The 21838-nt window shown below is 41.8% G+C and overlaps 3 protein-coding genes and 1 long non-coding RNA gene across 7 annotated transcripts in view; 3 read left to right on the top strand and 1 right to left on the bottom strand.

The window, feature by feature from the left end:
* The first annotated feature begins 355 nt into the window (after positions 1–355).
* On the top strand, positions 356–1575 carry LOC127312182 (uncharacterized). Its single transcript, XR_007858181.2, has 3 exons — positions 356–677; positions 799–921; positions 1095–1575. It is a non-coding gene; the product is annotated as an uncharacterized lncRNA (long non-coding RNA).
* Positions 1576–4889: 3314 nt separating this feature from the next.
* On the top strand, positions 4890–13086 carry LOC127312183 (uncharacterized). 3 transcript variants are annotated; one of them, XM_051342642.2, is made up of 20 exons: positions 4890–4932; positions 5359–5542; positions 5650–5722; positions 5804–5881; positions 5996–6055; positions 6137–6241; positions 6881–6991; positions 7691–7732; positions 8188–8286; positions 8359–8447; positions 8567–8685; positions 8761–8873; positions 8967–9009; positions 9093–9184; positions 10229–10277; positions 11207–11277; positions 12088–12210; positions 12317–12432; positions 12545–12590; positions 12710–13086. In XM_051342642.2, the coding sequence occupies exons 2-20, from the start codon at positions 5385–5387 to the stop codon at positions 12740–12742; spliced, it is 1620 nt and encodes a 539-aa protein (XP_051198602.1). In that variant the 5' UTR covers positions 4890–4932; positions 5359–5384; the 3' UTR covers positions 12743–13086. The 3 variants fall into 3 exon arrangements, with proteins under 3 accessions (XP_051198602.1, XP_051198603.1, XP_051198601.1); XM_051342643.2 differs by having other exon boundaries at positions 5356–5542; positions 12091–12210; XM_051342641.2 differs by having other exon boundaries at positions 5356–5542.
* A 1817-nt stretch (positions 13087–14903) lies between these two features.
* On the top strand, positions 14904–15763 carry LOC127312188 (uncharacterized). The gene has a single exon (XM_051342648.2). It carries the CDS (start codon positions 15029–15031, stop codon positions 15425–15427), a length of 399 nt encoding a protein of 132 aa, XP_051198608.1. The 5' UTR covers positions 14904–15028; the 3' UTR covers positions 15428–15763.
* Positions 15764–15894: 131 nt separating this feature from the next.
* Positions 15895–21838, bottom strand: part of LOC127312187 (uncharacterized) — a 34419-nt gene continuing 28475 nt past the window's right edge. The window contains exons 1-6 of one of the 2 annotated variants that reach the window (XM_051342645.1): positions 21324–21683; positions 20545–20672; positions 17455–17624; positions 17277–17354; positions 16569–16713; positions 15895–16473 (exon numbers count right to left, since the gene is read on the bottom strand). In XM_051342645.1, the coding sequence (XP_051198605.1) occupies positions 16069–16473; positions 16569–16713; positions 17277–17354; positions 17455–17624; positions 20545–20672; positions 21324–21435 (1038 nt within the window). In that variant the 5' untranslated portion in view covers positions 21436–21683 and the 3' untranslated portion in view covers positions 15895–16068. Of the gene's footprint in view, positions 16474–16568; positions 16714–17276; positions 17355–17454; positions 17625–20544; positions 20673–21323; positions 21684–21838 lie in introns of those variants that run through there. The other variant, XM_051342646.2, reaches the window with a different exon arrangement.

Genomic DNA, 21838 nt, shown 5'->3' with positions numbered 1-21838 from the left:
CTTCAACATAGGTCCGCCCCTGCTACCGTGTATTAGTATATGTTGAACGCAAAATCTATTCCGAAGCCGACCTCGTTCTTTGCTTCCAGCGAGGTCACGGCCATTGCCGCTCGATTCCGATCGGATGCTGCGGGTGAACCGTTGTTCCACGCCAGGTAGGGCCAGGGCCAGGGCCAAGACACAACACACACACACCTCTCTTCTCTAGTCTCTCTATCCGCCTACTATCTGATTCCTCTCAAGATTCCCCACTCGCTCCCCTGATGTGCCGCCGCCACCTGCTGCTCCGGCTGCCGCTCCGCCTACTATCTGATTCCTCTCAAGATTCCCCACTCGCTCCCCTGATGTGCCGCCGCCACCTGCTGCTCCCCACTCGCTGGCCCAGCTCCGCCCGAGTCTCCTCCCCCGACTCTCCACCGCCGCGACACAGCTCTGCTACCCGGAGCGGCGCTCCCTGCTACTCCTCTTCAGCCGTATCTGCATGCTTTCCTCGTCGGATTTCCAGGTCTGCACCATAATCGGCTCTTGATCTGGACATTTATCAACTACTCGCCCTAATTTTCGTTCCTTTCCCCCTTGTGTGTGTACGAGATCATCTGTCGAAGATAAAAAAAAGCGGGCCGGTGAGACCGGTGTTCATCTGATGATTTGATTTGTTTGGATCACATTGACATCAGGTCAGCATACGTGCGCCTCACTCATGGTCTCATGCCATCTCCATAGGGGATAGAGTCATAGCTAACATGCACATGTGTTTATTTACATAACTGACTCGAGCGCATTTTATTGGCTTTGCAGATTGTCCCAAATTACTGGATGTAATTTCTGCATGCTTGTAGATGTGATTCACTTCATGTTCTCCAAGGTTGGCTCTGACTTAATCATGGATGCTACATGCAGAAAACTACTTTCAGTATTCAGGTAAAATTTGGGTCCCCGTTTGTCTGTGTCAATACAGCGAATATGTGAGACTAAAGCTAATGTTCATGTGATGGCGTACATGTCACTTAAAGAAAAACTCAATTTTTAGTGTTGTCGAGTGTAGAATGGAACAATCTTCAAACTTTCTTCAGTTCTATCTGTTATGTTTTCAGGAGAAGGGCGCTCTGTTTACTAAATCAGACAACAAAGTGAAGAAAGCTACTATCGGCTTTTGTGCTAGAACTCCAAAACGGCAAAAATATGTGAAGGTCACAAGGAGGAAGTTAGAGGCCGGCGGTACAAGCTAAATGTACACGCTAGCTTTCCCATTCAAGATAATAGCGGCTCAGCGGTGCCATTCTTCGTGGTGAGAGCGGTAAGGTAACGCTGTCAGCTCGCGGTCGTCCTAAGGAATGTATGTCAGTTGAATACAATTCAACAGGGAGATGCAACTTGTTAAATGATTTTGACCGTGATGTTAGTGCAATTTTTGTTGCGGCGTAACTCACCAAGATGTTAGTTAAATTATTGCGATTTAACTCACCTGCGATGGTAGCTTTTTTTTTTTATCACCAATGTAACTTACAGGTATGTTGATTAAATTACCATGATGTAACTCACGTGTGATGTTAATTAAATTATGGCGATGTAATTTACGTGGGATGGTAGTTTTTTTTTTATCATCAACATAACTTGTCGGGATGTTAGTTAAATTAGTGCGATGTATCTATTTTGTCTAGTATTTTTCATTCAAGCGAGGATTGGTTTGATGAAGGCATATGTGCTTGCTCTATCTCGTCATGGTGCTATCCACGAAACTTAGGTTAGTTTTTTCCCTAGTGTATTAAAATGGCGAGCTTCAAGTTGTGCCATCCTTTTTCCTGGTTCAGTGCCATGGTTCTATGATTTGATTTGATTGTGTAAGCTCGGGCATGACATTGGGACAACTTGATCAGTGCATTTTTATGCCATGTATTTTTTCTAGATGTAATCCCTTTTTTAGTTCGGATTTAGATGTATGTTTTCATGCCCCGTAGATGTTTCAGGTATACATATATATGTAACAGATATGTGGACTACATGTACTTTATTAGATGGGATTTTCCTCTAGCTAGGGTATCCTTGTAGATGCAACACATATTTTTATAGCGAGTACTGCTGCAAGTAAGACAAATTCCGTCTGATCCTTGTCCGATGTTTCCATCCAGCCGTGTGTATTCTATTTGCTGGACCGCCAAGGCAGGGCACCGTAGCTTTCTGACTTGGTGAAGCCAAGTCACATAAGCTGCACCAAGGAAAGGAATGGTCGTACACATATGGATAGAAAACTTCATATGCACAACAATTTTTTTATAGCTTTTGCTATGTGTAATTTATGAGATGGGAGCATTTCTGGTTAATCGGTTATACTGTAGCAATCATGATAGGAGGTGTAACACATCATAATTTCCCTAGCTTTAATCTATTAGATGGAAATTTTCTAGATCGTAGATGTAATACACATGTCATTTTGCTAGGTCTAAATTCTTTAGATGGGAGTTTTTCTGGATCCTAGATGGAACACGTGTTAATTTTTGTAGGTCAAATCTGTTACATTGTAGCAATGATAACATGAGGATTTTGACACGCTATAATTTCCCTGGGTAAAATCTATCAGATGGGAGTTTTTCTACTATGTCGATGTAACACATGTCAATTTTCTAGCAGTAAACATTTTTTCTAGCCTGCAGATGTAGCATATGCCAACTTTTTTGTAGGATAAATCAGTTACATTGTAGGAATTATGACAGGATGTAACACATGGTAATTTTATGACTAGATGGTACTCTTTCTCTGCTGTAACCGATTTTTGCTACTACTAACATACTACTGTTTTTTTTTTCAATCATGCATGCCTCATTTTTTTTACTACATGTTATTCTTCCTACATCTTTTACTAGATGTTACTCTTCCTCTACTTTACAGGAAATGTTCCATCTTTTTGTTGATTGGATGTGATCTGAAATTAGATGTACCTGCATGCTGATGTTCATATGCAGTTAAAGTAGATGTAGCACGGATTTCAGAACACAGACCATCCCGATTAGATGTTCAGATTTTTACTTGCTCAACTATGAATCCATGCATGTATCATACACAAGAATAGCAAGATGTAACCGGTAAGTTTGTTAGAGAAGAAGGTGCCGTGGGAAAAAAAACTTATAGGTGGTCTGTGTCCCGATGGAGGAAGGGGATTTTTGCTGGGATGAGATGTAACTGCTCGAAATTATCTGTGTGGTCTGTGTCTGGATGGAGGAACGGGATTTTGCTGGGATGAGATGTAACTGTTCGAAATTATCTGTGTGGTCTGTGTCTGGATGGAGGAACGGGATTTTGCTGGGATGAGATGTAACTGCTCGAAATTATCTGTGTTCTTGTTGTTGTTCTCCTCTTTTGTTCGGTTTGAGATCTTGATGTAACACCCCGGTCTTATTTCTGCTGTTTTTCTCCTCTGTCGTTTGGTTGATTTCCGAATGTAACTGGACGGAGGATTTAATTTCGTTTGGTTGAAGATGTGATCCGATGGGGATTTGGCAGAAAAGGTGTTGTTTTGTACCATCTAGGTTGTGGTTCCGCACGCTTTTAATGCCAGGAGAGCTTCTCTCGGGCGAGCCAGCTATTCTTTCTATTTCAGGAAAGTGTGGTCCCTCCGTGTTGCTTTTTATGGTAATTTCGGACTGACCTCGCGTTAGGCAGAAATTGAGGTCGACCTCGGTGTAGCATGGCCCTATGTTGAAACCGATCGTAGCCGCCAGCCAACAAGAAGATCAAATAGATTGGGCGGTAAGAGCATCTCCAACATACTCCAAAAACTTTAAAAAAAAAAAAGTATCTTCAACAAACGTCTAAAAACTTGGCACGCTAAAACTTGTTTACACAGCGTCACTTTAGTTGTTTTTTGGGCGCACGGTAGTGTCGAGCTTTTCCAGACGCGGTCGTAAGTAGCGATTTACTAGACGTCGTAAAATAGGGCGCGTCAAACATTGTTTTTGTATACACTTGCAGCAAACAGGCTCGTGAGAAGATCCTACATAAATTTTAAGAAAAGCGATCAGGTCCTAAATTGGCACAAGAGCTCGCCCCTTCCGTCGCTATCCCTCGCGAACCTCGCCGTGGCGGAGCTCGCCTACGCCGGCCCGATGGCCGCCCGTCCCCGCCCCTTCCGTGCTTACCCGCTCCCGTCGTGAAGCTCGTCGTGGCCCGTCCGACGGTCACCCGCGCCAGCCAAAAAGCTCACGAACGGGACCAGACAGAGGAGACGCGAGGCTAGGGACGGAGAGAAGCGTCTCCGACGTACAAGGACGGCGCTAGAGGTGGTGGCGCCCAACAAGATGGTACCACGGCTCCGCGCAGGTGAAACTTCCGATGGCGATTGAGCCTTGTGCGTGGACAAATTTTTACAGCGGCTGAACCGCTGCAGCTTTTTTGCATGTCGATGTATATAATTTTTACAGGGCCGAGCGCTTGTTGGAACATCATTTTTGTTCCTCGCGCCCGAAAAAAAAAAGCAGTTGCTTTACAACACGCAGCTTTATACATCTTCTGTTTTTTTTTAGAGGTTATACATCTTCTATTGGAGATGCTCTTACCTGCCTGCCTCATCTGGGCTGGCCTACGGCGGACCGGTCCATAATATCGCCCAGTAGAATCGCCGTCGCTCGAGTCGGCCTGGCCCGGCCCGGCCCAGACTACGCGTACTCTCTACGACGGGCCCGACCCTGCCATTCCGTCTCTCACTCGCTGGCCGTCCTCTTCCTCCGTCTCCGTCTCCGTCCACCCCCCGCTCCCTTCCTCGTCGCTTCCCCGGCAGGCGAGAGGGAGCCGCGACGAGCCTTCCTCCCCCTCGCCCCGGAACCCGCCTCCAAGGATCCCTCCCCGTCTACCACGACTGATTCCTCCGCGTCGTTGCTTCCCGTGCGCCCCGCCCCGCCCCGCCCTTCGGATTTCCGCGCGCGCGCGAGTTCTTGGCAGGTCAGTGTGGCTCGCAACGACGCGCCGATGCAATTGCTTGGCTGACAAGTGCCTGTGTTCGAGCTCGATTTTGTTTCTTAATATACCTCCTGCGTTAGCTTAGTCTTTTGTGATGTTTTTAGGGTTGTGATTGTTGAGTGGAGGTGTTTGGAGTCTGAAACATTCGATTAGGTGTTCAGAAATTGAGGAGAGGGAGAGAGAATTAATTGTGGCGTCTTTGATTTCTATACCTTTCTTTACTTGACCATCTTATATGTGAACTAAGTACTATTCCCCTGACCATTGCTTGTGGAATTAATATGGCGCATGCCTTTGTAACCAGAGCACAAGATTGAATTCTTAACAATCGTGCGCAGTTCACGTGTGTACATATGCTGGGTGTATCATCTGACTGACCAGGCTGGCCATCCCATCTATCTTCAGCAGGAGGAGGATCACGGGGGGAGGAGAATATGCGAGATCCATTCAACGCGCCAGTTGATTTGATCGACGCAGATCGTCGCATTGGGAACGAGCTCACCAGGACTAACGTTACCTTGTCTGCCAGGGACCATGCCTTACAAAACGGTGATGCTAAACCCTTCGTCCCGAGCTCCGACACTCTAGTCAGGTCATTCATCCCTGTGGGGAAGTTAACTTTTCTAATTGGGCTCTTATTAGACTGCATTCAGGGTTTTTGTTGTTGTTGAGAAATCAGAATGTATCATGTGCTGGCAGGCAGGGTGCATCTCTCCATAACGACTTGATTGCGGAAGATCCCCATACTCGCTTGATGGACCCTGAAACCAAGGTAACTCCCTGGCATCCTTGCTGTTTACTACCTCACTCCTAGTTTGCTCCAGTTTCTGAAATTGGCGACGTGTTCTTGCAGGAGCTTTACTTCAGGTCACGGACACAAGAGGAAGAGATCCTTCTGCTTCGCAAGCAAATCACTGATGCATCTTCTAAGGTATGACGCTAAAAGTTACAAAAAAGTCGAGCATATCTCCATACGCCTTACCTTCTCCTTCTTTTATCGCCTCTGTTTCACCCATAACTCTAGTTATTTTCTCTATGTTTGTAGGAGTTGCAGTTGCTGAGTGAGAAACATATTCTGGAGAGGAAGCTTGCAGATTTGAGGATGGTCTGTATAAACGATGTAGAACATTTGCTGCATGACCAATTTTTATAGTATGCACTAATGAAGGTATATTTACCGTGACAGGCTGTTGATGAGAGGCAGGAAGACGCCATATCTGGTGCTTTGAAGCAACTGAACGAGAAGAGAAACCACATTGAAGAAAATATGAGATTATCAAATGACCTAAAAGTATGGTGCTATTGTACATTTCAAGAATGTATGCTCAATTCTCTTTATAATGTGTTCATTTTTCTCTTGTTGCAAAACTTAATATGTTCATTATTTTCTTCTGTTTGTAAATAGTGTGATCTGGCTAATAAATTTTTTTGTGGGGTTTTATCCCATAGTCTTTGTTCAAAAAAACTTATTAGACATACGATAAAGGGCTTGGTGTTCAAAGGTTGTTCATGCTTGACAAATCACTACTGTATTTAATACAGTAATATGAACAATCAAATAATGTGGCAAAATTGTATGAAAATGTGTGATTTAGATACTATTTTTAGATGCTGCAGTCCTTTACTCTTCTTGTACCATTGCATACGATTAGGTGCATGCGACTCCAAAGTTTTATGATTTATATAAATAGCACGACCTATGTATATGAAAGTGAATCCTGATACCCTAGCCTACATGTCCATCAGATATAGAGTGACGTTTATTCTTTCCATGTCCAGTATCCACTAACTTCATGGTGACATATCAACTTAAGTCCTAGTTTGCCGCATCTCGTAATTTTAGTTCATCCTGATCAACTATTTCAGACTAACTACATGCTTTGCTATTGTGTCATCAAGAATTCAGGAACTTACTATTCAGTTCTTGTAGGTTCAAGAAGAAGAGTTATACTTGTTCACTTCTTCATTGCTTGGCATGTTAGCAGAACACAATGTTCGCCCACCTCAAATATATGCTTCAACCATTACAGCTGTTACAAAGGTAACTCGCCATTTGCCCAAATTAGTCTCTTGTTCCTTGGATGATAATAATAGCAACTTTAGTCATAAACAGTGATTTATATGTATGAGCTAGCAATATATTAGCTGCGTCATGTTGACTAAAACTTTTTTTTTTGTACATTCTGTATATTTGAATTGTGAACATATCTTGGTATTACCCCAGTTCTTGATTTTACTGTAAGGCCCAAGTGTTGCCTAAATCGTACTAATTGCAGTCTATTATACAATATAAGCTAGTCTTAGTGTATTCCTACTTTTGTTTTATGCTAACATAATGTACGGTGTTTATGGATGTGGTAAGAGAGTATAATTTATTGATGTAAGTACCAGCTTATTCTTAATGATACGTAGTCACTCCTTATGAAAAGCTAGGCATTAGACCCCCCCCCCCCCCCCCCCCCCACACACACACACACACACACATTTTCTGATAGATACCTTCACATTGTTAGCAAAATCTATCTTAAGTTCTTTTCCTTTCTATTGGGAAGTACTGCTGAGTGCTGACTCAAGGCAAAACAGGGTAGCTAGTGACAGCTGCTATATTTTTACAAATAAGTTTTTTTGCAAAAGCTTAATCCAGTATTTATAATGGAGTTTACGAGTGTCTTTTTAATACTCTATACTCAATGGCTAACATGAAGATGTAATATATTTGTTTTGTCCATTCAATTTTCAGCGTTTATACCAACAGATGCAATGGAAGATCAGATCTTTAAATGTAAGTGATCTCAGCTATGTATCTTCAAGCTGGTGAAGTTCCAATTCTGAATTATTTTGACTATTTGAAGCCCCTTTTTTGTGTGCACCTCTGTTGGATATCTGCGCATATGGATTTTGCGTGAGTATCTGGACATGGATGTGGGCATCTTCACACCAATATTGATAGATAATCGACAAGTTTGGGAATAATGTCAAAGTGGCGCCTTTAATCATATTGGCACAAAAGGGCAGAATACATTTGATACCACTTTTATCTAGCTAGTGCTCATTTATTTATGTTAGTTTGCTGAATAGCTTTTGAACAACCCTGCATGACTACATGTAGTTTTGTCTTGAGTTGTTGGTTACAGCAGCCTTTTTGCCTTCTATAATTATTGAACCCTGTTATTAGTGATATTAGTATTTACAAAAATGATTTTGTAAGACACTCAGTTGACTGTTATACTGATCCAGGACAGTTTGGGTGATACAACTCAACCGGTAGATATATATAATCCCAATCATCAACAAGCATCTCCGTCGAGAAATGAACCTTCGTCATCTTACAATATGGTACGATAATGTGGTCCTGTAATTAGCTTGTCTTAATTTGAAACTCCATGCGTGACTGTTTCCTATTTACAGGAGCCGAATAGGAACACTTTCCCCCAGTACGCTCAAGATTCAAATGATCGACATGCTGAACAAATGTACCATGGATCCACTTTTAATCAGTATGCGCTCTGTTAAGATTTTGAAATTTTTACTTACATCAGTTACTAAAAGTCCAGTAAAATATCTCATTGACATGGAAAGATGTTGACCTTGTTTCTTGCCTGACACTATCTTTCAGGGATATAGTAACGGCTACTCCCTCTAATTACTTTCAAGAAAATGCTGGTCCTAGAGAAGCAAGATTAGATGATGACTCGCAGTTCTATAGGAATGATAATCAAGAGTACTCTACTGATGGTAAATAAAGTGCTAATTGTGTAACTAGAAAGATTCCAGATCATATCTATTGATATATATGCACTTCTAACCTAGGTGATCCATTACCTGGTATTGAGGGATTTCAAATTGTTGGTGACCCGAGACCAGGATCTAATTTAACGGCGTGTGGTTTTCCAACGAATGGTACTACACTTTGTAATTTTCAGGTACGCTGTGTTCTTACTCTTGATTGTGATTATTGCATCTTCCCTTGAATTTCCAAACCCTCCAATAAACCTTTCACACTGAGATGTTTTCAGTGGGTTCGCTATCTTGAAGATGGCACCAGGCAATCTATTGAAGGTAAAGAAGGGAATTTGTCCTCCAACATGTGTTAATGACAAGAGAATTTTTTACTGACTAGTTCTAACTATTTTGCTATTCAGGTGCTACGATGTACGACTATGTGGTTACTGCAGATGATGTTGGCACTCTTCTTGCTGTAGACTGCACTCCTATGGATGATAATGGCCGCCAGGTTGTTAATAAGTGTGCTTTAGGGACAATTTAATCTCACAAACTGCAAGCCCATGTGGTCAATCTATGTCAAGTTTTGGGTAGTGCTCAAGTTTCAAAATTAGCAAACTCATTATGGAGCATCATTTTTTTGCAAATTGGGGAAGCAGTGACAAGTGCAATTTGCTCTTAAACACCATCATGCTCACTATGGGCTTGTTCTCATTTGTACTCACTGAAACGTTGCCCACTTGCCCTTGCAATTTCAAATATTCACATTTTTACAACTGTACCAAACTTAGAGTTGTCACCCTTATGTTTTGAAGTTTTCCGTGTTTTTGTTGTTGTTGATATTTAGTTGCTAATTATGTCCCTTTCTTTGTTACAAACTAGTTAGTTTATTTTTAACAGTCTTGGTGGCTAGGTAGGCTGATTTTGCTCTGTTATTTTTGATTCATCATTCGTTTCACTAGCGTATGAAACAGCACCCTATCCTTTAATATGCTATTTGTTGATTCAATGTAGACTTTGCTATGTTTAAAAAGTCTGTTTAGCTATGTGTGCCGTGGTTCTTGTAGTTTTTTGTATGATACTACCTCTGTTTTGATGAATAAGACGCACACGTATTTCAAGACGAACTTTGACCGAAAAAATTGAGCAGCAAAATCTTGATTATATTGTATGTAATTAGTACCGCTGGGTTCCTATTGAAAAACACTTTCTAATGATGCTAATTTTATACCAACAATCTTTGTATATTTTGGAGTAATTCTTGGTCAAAGAAATAACATGGAAAATGAAGACGCCTTATTCATTGAATTGTAGGGAGTAAATGCACAACAAGTGCACATGCTATTCTTGTTGATGGTTTGTTTTGGGCTTTCAGGCAATCATTTTTTTTATCTAGCTGATAGAAATGTACTTGCATTTTTTAAAATGCATGGATCTGAAATGGAATTATGTGCTCCACTGATATATGAATTTGTAATGTCGATAGTTTTGTATTAGTTTTACCCACAGTGCTCTTCATCGAGATTTTGAGTTGAGTTGCTCCTCTTGATTGTAGGGTGATTTGGTGAGGAAGTTTGCTAATGATGAGAACAAGATATCTTGTGGTAAGTTTATGATGTGTATATAGGGCGTGTTTGGAAGTTGCCTCTTTTTTATCCCTGGCAGAATGGATTGTAATAATGTCATGCTCTGGTCCAATTTTATTGGATCAGCATTTGGATAGTTGATGTATTTTCACTTTATACTTTTAAGATTTTCAAAAATACCTAGACACTACTACTTAGTTGTCTAATGCATCATGTTGGTAAAATAAAAGGTTCACCTACATATTAAATGTCCCCTCTTTACATTTTAGTATTACATTGAAGTAATTAGCCATAGATAACATCTTATCCTTTTTGCCGTTGCATATTTACCTCTATACATACCTCCTCCCAAGGTAGGGCTGTGACACACTGGTACAGATTTATCAAAGAACAAAATAGTTTAGTAATATTCAAAGTTATATGCATTATTTTAATTTGAAGAAAAAAACTAAATGGTCGTGGTAATGGTATAAGCTGGGGAAAACACATTTCATTATAAGATGAGTTACAGACTTAAGGTCACCTGATAGAAGGTGACATGGATGTTTGTGTTGCACTATTTCGAAGCGGGAGTCTTGTAGAAGCACATCAGAAAGAAGGGATGACAATGCTTGTTTATCCATACAATAACCAAGTTCTGGAAAAAAGTCACAAACTCGATGATCACCAAAGTTAGTGAAATTATGTTCATACCTCATCACACATGATAATAGTGTTTCATCTTTGGGTTCCTGGGCCATTAGATTTTATCAAACAGCTACGATGGTTGTCCTGTTTGCCACCGAAGTTGAGATACAATTACTTGAATAATCGTATTTGTTTTACCTATTTTGGAGAATCTAATTTTATTTTTCTTAATTTGGTGCACTGTTAGCATAGTTTGAATTTCACTTACATCTTTTCGTTTTCTTAGTAGAATTATACATGTTCCATTCTATGTAATGCAGATCCAGATATGCAGAATGACATCGATATATGTATTTCTAAGGGGAAAGCCAACTTTGATATTTATGTCCTGGTATGTCCTAAAGTATTTATTACACATAAAAAGTAAAATACACTGCCTATTAGAGTTTTAGAACATCCACTTTGATGGCTACTCCTGCTAACTTGCTAATTTATTTTCTTCGGAACTTTAAGTAAGATGAAATCCGCTTGTCTTGTTAGCTCATTAATAATGCTTCTAAAGTAGTAAGATACGCTCAAAGTCAACTGTCACTAGCTTGTTAACATAATTTCTGCTAAAGTACAAGTAAGATGGTATGGAATCAAACTACCTTGGTTTTGGAGCAAGCTTGACAGGATTAATCGTAGCTGAACAGAAAGAAATATTTCGGAAATAGAAAATCCTAATTTTGGGAAGTTGTGTGAACTTCCTATGAAGTACTCCCTCCGTTTCATAATTCTTGTCGTGGTTTTAGTTCAAAAGTAAACTACAACCATGACAAAAATTCTGAAACGGACGGAGTACATTATAAAAGGACCAAACTATACTACTAGTAGAGCTATTGATTTGGAGCTACTTTAGATGGATGAAGTCGTCATTGAAACTGTTTTTGCATTGATAGATGAAGTCACTTGAACCGTGTATGCATGGCAATCAGCTGGTTCTGTTAGAGCACCAACCTTAACCTTTCAAGTTTCATAATTTGTGATTTGTTGAGATGGGATTAATTTATTGAAATGTCACCATAGCTCAGTTCACCTACCCAGGTTAGTTGACTGACTGCAACGACCTTGGGTCTGCTGCATGGTGTAATACTTTACGCATGAGGAAATAAAAAGGTTATCCAAATGTTGAGGCTGACATATGCCTCCCTTTGCACAGCAGGGGTACTCTCCTGATGAATGGGAACTGGCAACGTTGGTGCTTAGACGAACTGGATACCAAATTAACTTAAGCCAGAAAAGTGAAGTTTTCATTGACGAGAAATATTCACCAAATCTGGAGGTACATTCTCCGACATGCACGTTGATTAAATCAGTAGTTATGATTTCTGAAGCATTGTGGATTACAAATATTATTTGACTTGTTTGTATTAATTTCTTCTTCACAGGCAAAAATTCCCAATGGACGTACAACTCAGTTTGTTTTAGTAAGTTCTGGGGGTGTAAATCTACCATTTAATACACAGGGAATAACGGAGCCAAATAGCGAGGATAATGACGTTAGGTGCCAACTATTGCCTTAGTTACCTTATCTTCTCACTTCCCAAACTTCTGTTTAACTTTTTTTGTTTGACAAAGGGTAAAATCATAGATCTGATTAAGCGATACTTCTGCAGGTTACGTGATCTAATCGTATTGGTCATGAGAACTTTCCAAAATAAGGTATCTCTCATTCAGCGTTTCTGATGTTAAAACCTTTTGGTTTTCTTGCACGATATATGATTCTGTGTTAAATCTCTGCTCCTTTTTTCTAATGACTTAATTGAATTGTATTACTGCAGGCATTAGATGCTAAAAGGAAAGGCAAGGCTTAGATGTGTCAATCAGAAGATTTTTCATCTAGAAGAATTTTGCTCATTGTTTTGTGCAGTGTTCTTTTTTTTTGGCATCAGGTGAAGGGATTCTTGATCATACCACACATTCTAAGATCTGTGTAGAAGGTGTGAAGCTACAGGAAAGGCCGGGTGGTCTTACTATAGGTTATTTTGTGTATAATACTGTAATTTGCTGTAGCGTCTTGTTTGGCCTCCCATTTTTTCTTATTTACATTCTTTGTTTATCTCTCTATCTGCTGGTCCTATCGTCCTCTAGGTCATTAGGCAGAGATTTAATGTGATGAACTTCTGGTGTTCAATGGCAGAGATTAATTTACCCCTTACAGCCGCTGATTTGTTTATCTGATTACTGTATGCTGTACTATTCTTATTCTGCTGTCCATGAATTCCTAATGTGTTTCTAAGAACCGATCGAATTACCTTCCTGGAATAGATATTCACTGCACTTATGCGAAGAAAAGGAGATATTTAGTCCCAGTCTGTATGTGGATTATTGTGATCCTGGAGTTGAGATGGACGGTTCAAAACTTCAGACTGAAGCATGCGGGAAATTAGTGCAGATGCTGGTTGCATCTCATTTGCTATTACATCGCACGTTTTGCTTGGAATGGGGCGTGGGCTACTTAAAATGATGGATATGACCTATACTATTTGACTTGGGATGGGGTGTGGGCTACTTAAAATGATGGATAAGACCTATATATGACTTGGCTGATTCAGATGCAGAATAACATGATGATGTATAATACTACCTCTATCCATAAAAGGGTGTTAAAAGTTTGTCTAAATTTGGATGTATCTAGATAGTTTTACTGTATAGATACATTCGAATTTAAACAAACATTTGACATCCTTAAGATGAAAGGAGTTAAAAAAAAATATGGTCAATACATCTCTTGACTAAATTTGTAAGGATGGTAGTTTGCTGGTTTATAGTTTGGGACTGCTGCAAAACAAAACGAGGTTAACCACCTTTTTTTTTTTGAGGTTTGCTTAACCACCTGTTGAGCTGTGAACAAGCATATTTTGTGAGAGCCCAAGCTTATTTTTCATAATTTTGTAGCTACCTTGAGATATCTCTGAAGTTTTGTAAGCTTCTACATAGTACCGATTACTGGTCCAGGAGCGATCTTCGTGACATTCTAAAAACAATCATACTCCCCCTTTCACTAATGAGCGACATTTTGAAAACAATCGCACGGGTTTTAACGTGTAGGTTCACTCATTTTAGTTTGTATTTAGTCCATTTTCAAATATCTAAAACGTTTAACATTAGTGAGCAGAGGAAACATTTTACACCAACCCATGCTTTTTCGGTGGCCATACACAAATTGGTCCAATACCCAAGGAGCCATTTGTACGAAATAAGTGTCGTAGCTTTATTTAGAGACCGATGCATCTATATGCATTTTAGTGTGTAGTGTAGAAGTTACAATCTGTGATGTGTGCTTCGTGCGCCGAGAAATCACATCATTTCCAAACACTTTATTTGCAGTGAATTCGAGTGTCGTAAGAAGACCACTTCTTTAAAGGGTGATGTGAAGCTACATATGCAGGAGGTTACCCACCACGGTTGAAACATGATGCTCACCTTCACCTTTGGTGATCGCGATTTAATTGGAACTTTGTGAAGTTCCTCAAAAGTCCATGTCGGCCTCCGTTAACACTACTCCCTCGTGCCCAAATGAATTGACGCAACAAATACTATGTCCAAATAATAGTTACATCGCTAATTAACAGAGAATCGATAAAATTTTGTGGATATTCAGTATGGGCGGAGCTAGAGAAAAAGTTTGCCCGATGCGTCTCTCGAACAAAACACACACACACACATAAAAACAGCCTGGCACCCTTCTTGCAAGCTGACATTGTGCCCACCCTGATGCACTTTTTTCATGAAAACCTGACGCAGCCTTGCAATTCTCGTACTCACTAGTAAATTTTGTTAGAATAAAATATTTTCTTGCTGGAAAGAATAACTTAGTGGCTTGGCAGTTGGCATGATGGAATGGCCCCTGGCCAAGTGTCCGTCCCTTTGTCAAGTTGCTTCCTCGCATGACACCTCCCTCCTTTTCCAATTTCGCTCCGCTCCCCCTTCCCGCCTCGTTTTCCCTCCACCAACCAGCCACTGAGCCACCACACCACCATATACTCTCCTCCTCTTCACACCAAAAACGTACCAGCGCCCGCCCAAATCCTCCATCCCACCACGCACGATCCTCCCGACCCCGCCTAGCCTCCAGATCCATCCGCCCCGCCGCGCGCATGGCGCACCCACCCGCGGACCACCGCCGCCTCCGCTCGCCCCCGACGTCGCGCGCCGACTGCGACCACCACCGCTTCCTCCGCCCCGGCGCGCTGGCCCGGCTCCGCGACTCCAAGATCGTCGCCCGCTCCCTCCGCTCCGCCGCGCGGGCTCTCCCGCCCTCCTCGCCCCCGCCCCGCTCCCCCGCGCACTTGTCCCCCGCGGAGGGCGCCGTCCCGCACTTCTACTTCGGCGGGGGCGCTAGCGCTAGGCCCCGGTACCCGCTCCGGAAGAAGCTCGCCGCGGCCAGGGGCGTCGTCTTCCTTCCCCCGCACCCGCCGCCCATGTCGCCCGGCGCCGCGGAGGCCTTCCTCGGCGCGTTCGCGCTCGCCCCGTCGGAGCTCCTCGCCGCGCACTGACTGAGGGCCTGCCTGCTCACAGTCTTGGACGCGTTCGCGCTGGTCGCCGCGCGCTGGAGACCAATTGTTGTGTTGTGCCGCGCGGCTGTTGTTTTAGGATCGGTTAGATCTGTGCAGATGCTTCTTAGGAATTGTATCTTCTTTTTCAGATGTAGGAATTGCAACCTTGTTTTCAGATGTAGGAATTGCAAAAAAAAATTATCGAATGTAGCAATTGCTGCTTTGGAGTATAAACTATCTGTGTAGCCTTATCTTCGAGGGAACTGTGTCTTTAGAGAATAAATAAATGTTTTGTACTACGTACTTGGTTTGATTCAAAATTTTCATCTCTGATGTGATTTCGCATAATTTGCCAGCCATTCTAGCAAAATTTACTTTCGCCAAGCAATGCTGCTTCCTTGCGCTTACATTGAGTTGGATACAAAACTGTGTCAGTACTGTTACAAACACCGCTACCACGAATCTCATACAAAACTGTGAAGGTTTTCATTTATAGTTGGGTAATACATCCACCACTTCGCTCCTAACCGGATGCAACCGTTCCATTGTTACAACTCAGCGTTTCTCCCTTGTATTTTGATTGACAACCTTCGATACATACAACATTCCATATTTCCATCCAGTAACCCCTTTCGCCATCACTAGCTCTTGCTCAGGTATTTACTCGCAAGGGCCACAGATTTGGCGTCAATGTCATTCATCCAGTAATCCCTTTCGGCACGGCGCCGACGCTGCATTTCCCTCCTTGCCCTCTTTGGTGCCAGCCTCGCTTCCCTCGACGCATAGGCTAGCCTGAACCTCTCAGCGATCGGTATTTCAGGTAGAGCATTTGGCTGAGGTGGAGGAGCTGCTCTTGGAGGGGCCGCAGACACTGCCCATGTTTTCGGATCAATATCTTCTACTATGGAATGGTCTAATGGCACACTCGCCAATGCTTCATTCGGGGTCTTGGATCCGCACAGGTCAAGAAGTGATCGTTGCGGGTTGACGATAACACGAGGACACTCTGCTGCAAGGATTTCTTTCGAGTAATCGTCTATCTTGGGCTGTAAGACACGCAAACATACGAAACACAAGGGGCACACTGTTAGTTCATTAATTAATTGTGAATGAGTGGAGATGACAGAACTTGCATGCTTACCCAAACTAACCATCTTAAAGACTCTGCGCCGCCACCAATATCTACTGCTTCAAGTTCCTCCCATGAGTCCTCTTCAAGAGTATTCAGTTTGGGTTTTAAAAGATCAACGCACCGACGTGCTGTGAATTCGCTTCTTAGACAGCCTCTGCAATCATGGGATATAAGCCCTTTTTCATATCTTGCTACGTGGAATACTATGCAGTCAGCACTGAAACCTATGTGACTCGCCAGCACTGACAAAGTAGAGAGCAAAAAACAACTTCCAACCAAGGCTTGAACTAGCTATTCTATGCTCAAGCTAGGCAGAGAGGTCAAACAGATAACACGCACCATACATGACCACATACTTTCAGCTGGTACATATTGACCACTGGCATCAATCTAATTTATCATTTTCTTTTTGCTAATTGTCAGGTATACATGACAAATAATATAATTTTCAGCTGCAAAGTGCATGCATAAATTAAGTGGCATATTATACAATTAGACAGGTGACATTGGAGTTTCAGTTTTCTTCAATAAGAAAACACAAGTTTCATAGGGCTACTGAATTCAACCATGTTTGAGTAATCCACAAAGAACTAGAGCAAAATCATAGCAATCATAATCAACTAGATGATTCAAGTAACCTATAGGGGTAAGAATCAGAGAAGTAAAACATCATTCTAGACCATAAATAAATCCTATGCATTTAATTGGAGGTCATACCCGCATCTTAATATCTCCAAGGATGGACAGTGGCATATAACCTCTGAAACGGCAGCAGCAGTTATTTTTTCACATCGACTGCATGCAAAGATATATCATTAAATATAACAAAACCATTAACTAGACTATTTGTTTAACTTCCACCAAGTAATAGCTAACACATAACATCAAAGCTTACCTAATATCAATAGCCCATAAGCTACTACAAATCTGCGCCACAGTAGCCAAACCAACATCAGTAACATCAGACCCAGATATATCTAGGACCTTCCAGGAGCTATCAGCAAGAGAAACCAGAACTTCGTCATTCAGTAACCTTCTCCTCCTTGCAATAGAAAGAATTGCCAACTGTATCATACAATTAGCTCAACTATCACTGATAGATGTACGGGTATCGGTAGAACAGATAATAAAGGTGCGGGTAGGAAAGGGACACAAAGTGTCATAAATATACCAGAATTTTCCCACTGGTACCAAAGTTCGACAATTCAACATCAGATAAAACATATTGTGATTTGCTACTATTCTATAACCAGGTTAGAGAACCTTATACCAAACAATATTTTTTGTATTATGGCTGATACTCAATTGCGCTGTCTCCTAATTTTTTAACTTCAAGATGCATGTCTTCTGTGCTACATTGTCGAGATTGAAGATTCCACACTCCACAGCAAGCAATGAATACAAAACATAGATTCTTGGTGTTGCTTAAATGCCTTCCTTGTCTGAAGTGTTATAAGTAAATTTGCTGAAAGAGGGCGTGAGGTGTAACATACACTGAGCTGCCAGAAGAAATCAGCATTTCAAATCATTGTCTAAGAAGAACAATAGATGGAACTCTAGTTTCTTGGATCACCCTAGAGTTGCAGCCACGAATGGTCAATACATTTTGAATTGTACTGGCAAATGCCACTTTTGGTGGATATGTAAATGGCGCCTAACAACGACATGTTTATTTGGCAGGTGGAGTTCATGCTCATTTGCAGAAAAGCAATATATTTTTCTCCTACTTCAAAAAAATTAATTTTTCAAAAACTTACTAACTATCATCACGCTGGCAACCCATTGTTACGCATCAAGTTTTAATTAAAAAATTGGAATGATGAGATTATCCAAATAGTTTCAGACTCTAGTTGTTCATAATGTCCATAACCGGAGATATGGCTAAGTACTTAGTTTCACACTCGAGAAGATGTACACTTTGCCCGAAATGACCTAGCCAGCCCCTTCTACCATGATGGTCAATTTGCTCAAATAGTCGGGTGAAGGCTAAAACGAGACCTTTGGAAAATAGAACCACGAACCACGCTACGGATCGTATCCAACCTACAATTCACTACCTGCTGATACACGACTGGCCATGGTCCTATAACTTACTTAGTCAAGACAGAGCCCATATGACATGTGGTTATACTGGAAGCTACCAAAATAGAAACCCGTCAAATCTATTTGTTTCTAGGTGTCCATCCACAAGTGTGATGCACAAGACAGCCATAGACATGACTTTGGTGTAACCACTCAACATAAACCAAGCAAATCCACTTGCACCCGTGATCTTAAGTTGTTTTATTACATCAATACAATGATTTAAATACATTGATCTAGGATAGCCATATGAATGTCATGACAATATTCTTTGTTGCCACCTTATTGTAGAATGCTTAGCCTTGCTATTTTAGATATGTGGTTTGGGAATTTATGATGTGTTATGTGATGCTGGAAAATCATTGCCTTGATGTCATAAAACAACTAAAGATAATGAATCATCTAGGTGCAGGTGGCTTTGCTTGGTTTATGTTGAGTGGTTATACTAGAGTCATGTCTATGTCAGTCGCGTTTATCACACTTGTGAATGGCCACCTAGAAACAAAGAGATTTGACAGGTTTCTATTTTGGTAGCTTCTAGTAGAACCACATGTCATATGAGCTCTGTCTTGACTAAATAAGTTATAGGACCATGGCCAGTCGTGTATCAACAGGTAGTGAATTGTAGGTTGGGTATGATCCGAAGTATGGTTCATGGTTCTATCTCCCAAAGGTCTCGTCTTAGCCTTCACCTGACCATTTGAGCAAATTGACCATCATGGTGGAAGAGGTTGGCTAGGTCATGTGAAAGAAGTGTACATCTTGTTGGGTGTGTCAAACTAAGTACTTAATCGTGTCCTCGGTTATGAACATTATGAGCAACTAGAGTATGTTTGAATAATCTCATCATTTCAATTTTTTAATTAAAACTTGATGGGTAACAAGGGGTTGCCAGTGCGATGATAGTTAGTAAGTTTTTGAAGAACTAAAAATTGTTTTAAAAGTAGGAGAAACAAATCTTGCTTTCTGCAAATGAGCCTGAACACCACCTACCAAATAAGCAAGTCGTTGTTAGGCGCCATTTACATATCCACCAAAGTTGACATTTGCCAATACAATTCAAAATGTATTGACCATTCGTGGCTGCAACTCTACGGTAGGTTACTCCGAGGACGAGTGAGACACCGCTTTAGGTCGCGAGCTTATACTTAGCATGTTCGCATGAACTGTTTTATTTGAGCTAGCTTCGAGCTATGCAAGTTGTAATAATTATACTCTGGATCATATGTTGTAATAAAGATGCATTTGCTACTCTGTGCGCTAGCGAATGATCCTAGGTACTAGCACTCTATGCACACAGATCCAATCCTTACCGGGTTGAATTGCTACATATGTGGCCTAGTGGTACTGGTAGGCACAAGGTTGAATTGCTACATATGCTTGGAGAGAACTCACCAGGGGCTTACTGGCTAGAACCACGGGTGGTGGTCTAGGCAGCTTGGGTACGAATCTCACATCCTTAATAAAAGTAGTGTATAGTTCCTCGTAGACACTCATTCATTCAGGAACTCAGTTTGGCATTCTTTTGTACTCCCTCTTGTCTCATAAAACGTGTCTAAGATTTGATAAAATTTGGATGTATCAACATACTAGATAGTGTCTAGATACATCTAAATTTTGACAAATCTAAGACAACTTTCATAAGACGGAGGGAGTACACAATATACATTGTTTCTCCTAACCATTCTAAACTTTTGTTTGATTTGTTTAAGTCTAAGGCTAACTACACAAACAACTCAGTCTCCTAATGGGTCACCTTGTCAATTAAATGGGCTCCAATTAGAAACAACAAACAAACTCAATATTTCATCAGATACAAATCTCGAGCACAACGTTCATTCAGAACTGAGGCAAGAATCAAACATGAGAAGAACCATGTATAACCATAGATGTAAACTGGTACCTTTATATGGGGTGGAAAGAAGGCAGTGAATTCAGAAATATCGGTGATAATATCTTCAAGATGCTGACCGAGGACGCCAATGCACAAATTGACCAATTTTGCAGGCTTGGCCTTCTTCACGGGAGAATCTGAATTAGTTCAAATTTGCATATTATCGTTTTGTAGAAAACACGCAACTCCACAGAATCTAAGAAAGCAACTCAGTTTTTCTGATCTATATGCCACTGGATGAAGGTGAACAATAATGAACTAATTCCACCGCCAAAGCAACTAGTTGGAACTTCTAGATGTATGTGTCCTGCTAATAGCAACAGTGGAGTCATGCAGCGCTTAAAACTTTAAACGTCCCTTTTGGATATCATTGATGGAACAATGAGAGTGAAGCTTTAACCGAATCCACTACACCTTCCATGAGAACAATGGCTGCATCTGTTTTACCATCTCAGAAAGTTCTCAGTTTCTTTTTACAAGTGAGTACCACAAGATTTTCATATTTTAGAAAGTTACTACTACTACATGGTACACTGCGAGAAACACTCCATCTCCAGAAACAGAGTACACACACTTCGATCGCCAAGCTGCGATACAGATATGCAGCCATGGCTGACAACATAAAAAACAAATGAAAGTCCGAGCTGAGTAACATATATGAGTAACTTATCTCCAATTGTCCATACCATACAACTCTCAAAAGAATTGTCCATACCACACGAATTACAAGGAAGAGAAACAGAAATCCATAACATGGGAATTACGAGGGATATAAACGGAGAGCTTACAGAGGGACGCCGCTGGTCCTGGTGGTATACTCGTGGGCTTCCGGCGCGGCGCGACCTGGATACCGCTGAAGGACGCCGCGAGCTCCGCGACCACCGACTTGCCCTTCTCCATCAAGGGGCGGATCGAGGTAGCCGGGGCGGAGGCGACGCGGGACCGCGGCCGCGGGGCAGCGACGGCGCGCCGATCGTGGGGAGAACCCGATAGAGAGAATAGGCCGGCCGGCGCGAGGGGGAGCGGTGGTGGTGGTGGAGAGGAAGCCGGCGGGGCGGGGCGCGGCGGGGGATCGGGAGGTAGCCGACTAGGGATAATACCGACATAGGGCCATGGCCCCCGGGGAAGATTTGACTGGTTTTCCCTGCCCGTTCCCAGCAGCCTCGTTCGGTTAGCCCCATCCCGCCCGGTATCGGGCCGGAATTCGCGTGGATACATCGGTATTGGGCCCCCGGGGGTTAAATACCGGCCCGCTCCGAAAATGCGTTCGGTTAAACCCCGTCGGTTTTCTAACCCGCCCGGT

This window comes from Lolium perenne, chromosome 7, assembly GCF_019359855.2.
Source record: "Lolium perenne isolate Kyuss_39 chromosome 7, Kyuss_2.0, whole genome shotgun sequence".
Lineage (NCBI taxonomy): Eukaryota > Viridiplantae > Streptophyta > Magnoliopsida > Poales > Poaceae > Lolium > Lolium perenne.
The sequence above is the reverse complement of the archived record's forward strand: the minus strand, read 5'-3'. Positions and strand labels throughout refer to the sequence as shown.